The sequence below is a fragment of the Penaeus vannamei genome, chromosome 3 (assembly GCF_042767895.1).
Source record: "Penaeus vannamei isolate JL-2024 chromosome 3, ASM4276789v1, whole genome shotgun sequence".
In the NCBI taxonomy this organism is placed as follows: domain Eukaryota; kingdom Metazoa; phylum Arthropoda; class Malacostraca; order Decapoda; family Penaeidae; genus Penaeus; species Penaeus vannamei.
The window spans coordinates 47,785,922-47,794,446 of record NC_091551.1 but is presented as its reverse complement, the minus strand read 5'-3'; the positions used below and the strand labels follow the sequence as shown (position 1 = coordinate 47,794,446).

General features: G+C 44.9%; 1 protein-coding gene across 1 annotated transcript; it reads left to right on the top strand.

Moving 5' to 3' along the window:
* The first annotated feature begins 6,462 nt into the window (after positions 1 to 6,462).
* Positions 6,463 to 8,292, top strand: LOC113805200 (uncharacterized). Its single transcript, XM_027356165.2, has 2 exons — positions 6,463 to 6,622; positions 6,851 to 8,292. The coding sequence occupies exon 2, from the start codon at positions 6,871 to 6,873 to the stop codon at positions 7,687 to 7,689; it is 819 nt and encodes a 272-aa protein (XP_027211966.2). The 5' UTR covers positions 6,463 to 6,622; positions 6,851 to 6,870; the 3' UTR covers positions 7,690 to 8,292.
* Positions 8,293 to 8,525: the final 233 nt, after the last annotated feature.

Below are 8,525 nucleotides of genomic sequence, written 5' to 3'. Positions count from 1 at the left end.
GGGCACTGTCGGTCCACAACCCGCTGCCCACTATGTGCTCAGCCTGGCCATGAGCGTGCAAACTGATCTACTTAATCACGTGCATGTGCTAATTGTGGCGGACCTCATAATGTATTCTATAGAGGCTGCACTGCCTACAAATTTGAGAGTGAAGTAGCAACTCTCAGATTTAAACTAGGCCTCACTCTACAGCAAGAAGCACGACGATGAGGTTTTTCAATCACTACTTACTCCACTACTTCACATCAGCCCACTCCCATCCACTCTAGCCAAGTGGTCCATTCATCTACAGCTCCACTTTCCCCTGATCCTCAACTTTCCGACTCTAATTCCCCTGCTCTCCCAGTCAAATCCCTTTTCCATCCTAAATCCAGACACTCCAGTATCCACAACTTCCCCATGTCTCTTCCTACTTCACGCCTTACCTGTCACATCAGACAGCCCAAGCGCCTCACCCCCCCCCCCCATCTCCTACCTGATCAAATCCCACACCTACACCCTCAAATCCACAGATACCGATCACTTCCCCATAAAAGATCTTTCTTTTCCCAAACCTCCCCACCCAAATCCGTCCCAGAAACCCTTGAGGACACTAGAAATTTTCTACGTATGACACAAGAGAAAATTCCTCCCTCTTAACCTTCAATTTCTCTACCCAGATTCCGGCTGCATCCATCCTCCCCCTCCTGACACCCCCCTACCCCTCTCCCCCCCACACCCTATCCACTCCCCCACCCGTACCCAAACCAAAAACCCCTCCTTCCCTACTATCCCTACCACTCCCTCCTGGATGCACCCGTGGATCCCTCCTGTCACAATGTCCTTCCCCAGATCCCACCTTTCTTGATGAACCTCCGGACACTATACCTTCCCCTTCTCCCCCTGATCCCTCCTCCCTTGACGATTCCCTTAATACTACATTGCTACCTCTATCCCCTGACCCCATACCTCAACCCCCAGACCCCCCCCCTTACCTCTCAGACATCCATCGCTCCCCATAATGCCTGCTGAGTGATCTATAATGGCTCTTCTGCAGTGGAACATTAGAGGCTTTCGCCCACACAGAGCTGATCTCCGCCATCTTCTCTCCTCTTACAATCTATCTCTCGTCTGCCTCCAAGAAACCTTCCTCACACATCCTTCAGTACCAATTTCCAACTCCCATTTTGTGTCACTCCCTCATTCTCTATTTGCCTCTTCCATACTTGTCCATCATAAAACACCATATGTCATAGCTCCTTCACACCATACCTTGCACAGTTATCCGGATTTTCCTCCGCCGCTGGAACACAGTCATTTCAGTCTACTTCTCTCCTTCCCTCCCTTGACTTTTTAGAATTTGAGACCTTACTTTCCCAACTCCAACCACCTTTCCTAATAGATGGAGATTTTAACTGTCGCCATACTCTTTGGGATGACTCTATTATCAATATCAGAAGTCGCTCCATAGAAAAATTCCTGGCTAAAACTGACCTTATCCTACTAAATTCCAACAGCCCGACTCATTTCGACCTACGCACTCAATCCTTTCCATACTCCGATCTCCCTCTTTGCTCTCCTATCCTTCGAATAGAGTTCCATTCGTCAGTCCTAAACGATTTTCACTCTGGTGATCACTTCGCAATTCTTCTTCCTCCAACATCCTATATCCCGCTCCCCAACCCCCTTGCAGGTGCTTTGCCAGAGCAGACTGGAATACCTATGTCTCTCTACTCTTGACCTTCTTCCGTCATCCTTCTCTACCACCTCAGAAATGCTCCAATACTTCACAACTAATGTACTAAATGCATCCTATGTAACCATCCCTCGAACTTCCAGACCTTACACCTCAAAATGTGTTCCATGGTGGAACCTTGAGTGTACAAAAGCACTTCGTCTGAAACGCGCAGCTTGGAATAGCTACCGATGCAAGAGAGGCGCCCCAGTCAACTAACAGCCTTCATATCCCTTAAAAAAGCATCAGCCCATCTTCGCCGCACAATCCGTAACTCCATGACACACAGCTGGCAAAACTATGTATCCTCCAAACCAATCTCTGCAGTCTGGCGGCGGATCCATAAGTTATCCGGAGAGCATCCTCCTCATCTTGCCCCCGTCCTCCATACTCATACTAACCTCATCTCTGACCCTCTTCAAGTAGTTTCCTTTACAACCGTTGGCACAACCGTTGGCAATCTTTTTGTTCGTGTCTGTAAATCAACAAACTTCAACCTATAAAACCATAGCACCAGAACAGACGTTGGGAAGCCGCCCTCACCCGCCTACGAATAGATCATACCCGACTCACTCACAGAGAGAGTAGAGAGAGAGAGAGAGAGAGAGAGAGAGAGAGAGAGAGAGAGAGAGAGAGAGAGAGAGAGAGAGAGAGAGAGAGAGTGAGAGAGAGAGAAGGAGATAGAGAGGGAGGAGATAGAGATGGAGAAGGAGATAGAGACGAGATAGAGATAGAGATAGCTTCTGAGACAGAGACAGAGACAGAGACAGAGACAGAGAGAGAGAGAGAGAGAGAGAGAGAGAGAGAGAGAGAGAGAGAGAGAGAGAGAGAGAGAGAGAGAGAGAGAGAGAGAGAGAGAGAGAGAGATACAGATATAGAGAGAGAGAGTTAAATAGATACGTGTGTTTAATTTTGCAAGTATAAAATTTTACGTTTCCTATTTTCGTATCTTTTATTAATTTCTTGGTGATCTATTCGTAAATGTGAAGACAAGAAACAATGAAAAGAAGGAAAGAGGAGAAACACAAAAAGAAATACATGGGTGATGAAAGAGGAGAAGAAAAAAGAAGCAAAAGCAAAGGAAAATTGGGAACAGAAAGAGGGGCTGATAAAAGTGTGCTTAGAAAATATTGATAAAGGAATAAAAAAAAACAAATATCGATCATGAAAACCAGAAACAAATAACGGAAATAAAGGTAGAAGACAAACAGGAAAATGAAGACGTGAAGGATATAAACAGAATGGGTAAAATGCGTAAATCCAATCAAAAGATCTTAGAAAAGGTAATTAGAGGAACCGAAAAAAAGGACCACGAGCCTAAAAAATAATGAAATGGAACCAAAGGAGAAAAACAAATACAAAGAAAGGGAGACTAACGATAAACAACCGAAATACAAAATCCATATATACGCTTCACAATCTCAAAAACAATAAATAAATAAATAAAATAAATAAATAAATAAAAAATAAACAAAAACACAGATAGGTAAATGAACAGGAGAGAGACCCACTAAATCCAGGAATCAGTGCGTGGCGGCGAGTGAAGGCCACTGTTTCCAAAATCTTGATCGGGGATAAAAATCGAGACTCCATATGCATTTTTCTGTGAACTTGTTTTAAGCAGCTTTTATTAACACAATAGAAAGAAAATATCCCTTGTTATACACATCAACGGGAATAAAATTACGGGAAAAATCATAGTTATATTACAGAGGCGAAAAAAGATGGCGCCACATGAGAAAAAAAAGGCAGACGAAATATCTTTTTAGACTGCGCAATCAAACAAGAAACATTTATTGTTATTAGCTGAACATCTAAGCAGATTACAAAATATTACTATTGTTATTATGCTTATTATTATCATCATTATCGTTGTCATTTTTATTATCAATTACTGACTGTCCCCCTAGCGGCAAAACAGACAAACATTTGACAATCAACCCCACCCCCTATATTCTCTCATAAAAAAAAATCTTTACAGGCACAAAAGCAAACAATTAATACACACACAAACAAATAAACAACAAAGATCTCATTACCCAAAACTTGCACGCGTTGCACCTCGTTAAAGCAATCACTTTTATTACGTCACATGAACAACTTCCCGGTTCTCTGTATGAGCAAATATTTCATCACTTGGTCGCTAAAATGTTATAGATAATGCGCTTTTATTAAGGTGACTAATAGGGTGCAATATATAACAGTTAATTTTCATACTGTTATAAGGTTAATTGATCTTACAGTATGATGTTGTAATAAAGTTTGTGAGTTAAGTTTAGTATTGTTCATGTCTTGAATTTAATCCGTTGATTCATATTTCGCAAGGTTCAGGTATCAGTTTTCAAGATCATAACTTTGCAAATCTGGTCACATGAGTATTTTACGCAATAGAACAAGAAAACAGGAAGACTGAAAGGAGAACACAAAAGAACAAGTAGACAATGAAGAGAGAACAGGTAGAACACAAAAGAACAGGTAGACAACGAAGAGAGAACAGGTAGAACACAAAAGAACAGGTAGACAACGAAGAGAGAACAGGTAGAACACAAAAGAACAGGTAGACAATGAAGAGAGAACAGGTAGAACACAAAAGAACAGGTAGACAACGAAGAGAGAACAGGTAGAACACAAAAGAACAGGTAGACAACGAAGAGAGAACAGGTAGAACACAAGAGAACAGGTAAACTAAAAAAGAAATAATAATAATAATAATAATAATAATAATAATAATAATATTAATAAAACAAATCTACCTCTCAACTCAACCTAACCTACCCTCCCCCCCCCCTCCCAGGACACCCCCACCTCAAATGAATCAACAGATAAGAAGAAAAACAGAGAAGAAATGGAAAACAAATTCCCTTCCCCACAAAGTAGGACATTTCTGCGCGGCGGGTCTTGTGGGCGTCGCAGGAAACCCGGTTTGTTCCTAAGGTAATGAACGCATCTACGAACGTTCCTCGTGTGTGGGCGTGAATTAGCAAGGGCGTGTCCGGAAAATATTGCCCCGTGACCACGTGTCCGGAAAATATTGCCCCGTGACCTAAGATACTGACCCATGATCACGTGACACAAGATATTGCCCCATGATCACGTGACACAAGATATTTCCCCATGACCACGTGACAAGATTTTGCCCCATGATCACGTGACCTAAGATACTGACCCATGATCACGTGACACAAGATATTTCCCCCATGATCACGTGACACAAGATATTGCCTCATGACCACGTGACCTAAGATGTTGCCCCATGACCATGTGACCCCGGATATTGCCCCTTGATCACGTGACCCAAGATATTGCCCCATGACCACGTGACACAAGATATTTCCCCATGATCACGTGACACAAGATTTTGCCCCATGATCACGTGACACAAGATATTGCCCCATGATCACATGACACAAGATATTGCCCCATGATCACGTGACACAAGATATTGCCCCATGACCACGTGACCAAAGATATTGCCCCATGATCACGTGGCAAGATATTGCCCCATGATCACGTGACACAAGATATTGCCCCATGACCACGTGACACAAGATATTGCCCCATGACCACGTGACACAAGATATTGCCCCATGACCACGTGACACAAGATATTACCCCATGACCACGTGACACAAGATACTGACCCATGATCACGTGACACAAGATATTGCCCCATGATCACGTGACACAAGATATTGCCTCATGACCACGTGACCTAAGATGTTGCCCCATGACCATGTGACCCAGGATATTGCCCCATGATCACGTGACCCAAGATATTGCCCCATGACCACGTGACCTAAGATATTGCCCCATGACCACGTGACCCAAGATATTGCCCCATGACCACGTGACACAAGATATTGCCCCATGACCACGTGACCTAAGATATTGCCCCATGACCACGTGACAAAGGACAAAGGACTAAAGATTGCCATTTATCTCAATAACTAGCCTAATCGAAGGAAATGGGAATGGCTTTGGTAATAAAAAGTGTATTCCCCAAGTCGTATAATCCCCTATATAGACAGGAGATTCCCAGATATTAATCAGCCAGGGAAAATACCTAATGACCTGGAACTGATGAGTCACTCTGTTCCCGGAAAGAGCAGTAAAAAAGCAAGAAAAACAATAATTACCTACTTTTGCGTTCCGAAGAGAGCTTTCCCTAAAACAACTTATGAATAAGTGGACAAATAAAACAGGAATAAACTGATAGTTCCCGGAAAGGTCAGTCTTTTCCCATCGTATCTTGAGCATTACAAAAAAATAATATTAATAAATGGATACACACAACAGGAATTAAATTTTCATGGTCCCCGGGAAGGGCAGTCTTATTCCGCTCGTATCTTGAGCATTACTAAAAAATAATATTAATGAATGGATACACACAACAGGAATTAAATTCTCATGGTTCCCGGGAAAGGCAGTCTTTTTCCGCTCGTCTCTCTGAGCGAAATGACTGCACGTTGCGCAATCGGGAGAACAAACGTGAGGTTCGTCAGCAACGATTCTCAAGGGAGCGTCACACGGTGAGTTGCCGACGCGGGTATTTCGTCCGCTGGCTCTACGCTCTTGTCAATTTTGTTTTTTTTCTCGTTTTCTCTTCTCTTCATTTTGATCTATTTCTATTGGGAGGATGTAGAGATTCATGGGATGGTGGTCTAGACGACGTTCTAATTTTCGAGAAGAAGTAAGAAGAAATAAAGAAAGAGGAAAGATAAAATATTACAAAACATGCGCGACGAATCTTGCGTCATAAACCACGTACTTATATACTGAAGGTTGCCCGAGACACAGCAGTCGTAGTCCGGAGTTGGAGAGGAAAGGACACACCTCAGACACAGAGACAGACAGAGTGGAAACCCACGTGGATACATAAGCGTCAGTGTTTACGAACGAATTTGAGAAGTGAGTTTCATGTGATTCTATTATGAATAGTATCAGTGTTTAGAAATCACGGAATGATTTATAATTGGGAGTGAATTTTAGTTGCAATTAAAGGATACAAAAAAGAAAAGGAAAACGCGTACTGGGTTTATTCCATCGAAAACTGGAACAGATGTGTATCAGAAGTGAGAACTGTGCACGCTGCCGAGGCGAACGAACCGGTGCTAATGATTCCCTTGTCCTTTCTAGATCGAGGAAGCGCGAGAGCGATGGTGGCCCCGCACAACAACGGTCGCCTGACCCGGTCGCTCGTCAGGATTCCAGGCAGCGGATCCTGCAGGACGGCGGGCTCCGTCTACCAGGATTTTTCCCGCGTGTCCGGCGTGGCCGCCATGGTGGCCGCCCAGCACCCGCCGCCGCAGGCCATGATGCAGGCGCAGCACAGGAGCCTCAGCCGAGGCGGCAGCGACGCGGCGGCCTTCAGGAAGATGGCGGCGATGAGCGGGAGCGCGGTTCCTGAGGCCGCGGGCGTGGAGATCGGCGGCTCGGAGCTCCGGTGGGTGACGCGGGAGGCGACTGGCGCCCGCGCAGGGGACCGAGTTGGTGCTCCCGCTCGCCCTGCCGGAGTGGGGGGCGCTCCTCCCAGCGCGCCGACGTCGCCGCAGCCAGCGGGCGATAGAATCCCGCTTGGAGCTCACCGCAAGCGCCTTCGGACTCAGCCTTCCGAAGGAGGAGAGGAAGCGGCCGTTCCGCCCCAGGCCAAGGCGCCCAGGGTGATGTTCATGGCAGTGCCCGTCGTGGGCGGCGCCGGGGTTATTTCCCCGGCGGCCGCCGTTCGGGCGCCGACACCGGGCGAGGGCGTCGCCGCAGCGAAGGTCGACGACGGGCGGCCGGCGGTGAGGATGGTGGCCGCGGGGCGCCCCTTCATGCTCAGCGGCGAGTCCATGAAGCAGCTGCTGGACGAGAGGAACCAGCTCCTGCAGGAGAACCAGGCGCTGGCGCAGAGGGTGCAGGCCTTCCAGCAGCTCTTCCGGAACAGGAACCGCCTCACCAGCGTGCTGCGGACGCTGGGCCTGACGGTGGTGTGAGGCGGAGGGCGGTCCTTCTGGCCGCTCTCAGCTCTCGTCGCGGCCTCCTGCGGCGCCCTCAGGCATCGAGGAACCTCTCGCCAACCAAACATGAAGCCAACATACGCTCGGAATAAATGAAATGTACAAATCGAATGTGTAAATGCGAGTGACTATTATTTAAGTGCATTTGTATATATAACTTAACTGAGTGATATTCATAACCACATCATTATCAGGAAATCAGCCTCATACATCATTTCATTCACAGTTTACAAGAAAGCGAAAGTTCATTTACTTATTATTTAGAGTAAATGGCCATCGCCTCACCCTCAGGACGTCATTAAAAAAACTAATGAACAATATCACTCAAAATACCCAAAGAGAAATGCCTGAAATGAGACCCGTCAACATTTCACTTACTCAAAGGATATTCAAACTGAAGAGAAAATTATAATAATTTTTAAAAGTCTGTCCTTTATTTTTTGTCCTTTATTTTTTCGACCGCTTTCAGGCATTGTGTGATAAAGTATTGCTAAAGTGATTTTGTTTGTACTTTGCACTGGGTTGGAAACCTATTTATATTTTTGTAAAGAATCCCAATAAAAATGGAATCCAAAGGTACTTGTAGTTTTATTTTACTGTCTGTGCAGATGCGAGGAAAGTGATCAATATTATTATTATTGTTATTTTTTGTCTAATTATTACTATTAATATTACTATTATTATTATTTTCAGTCGTGCTGACAGTACATATGCGAGAAAAGTGATTGATGTTATTTTTATCATCAGTTATTAATTATCGTCATTATTATTTTATCTCTGTTTTAGCGCAGCATTTCCGTCTTGTGTTAGGT

Bases quoted from the DNA above. Each gene is read 5' to 3' on its own strand.
- LOC113805200 (XM_027356165.2), top strand. From the start codon at position 6,871: ATGGTGGCCCCGCACAACAACGGTCGCCTGACCCGGTCGCTCGTCAGG.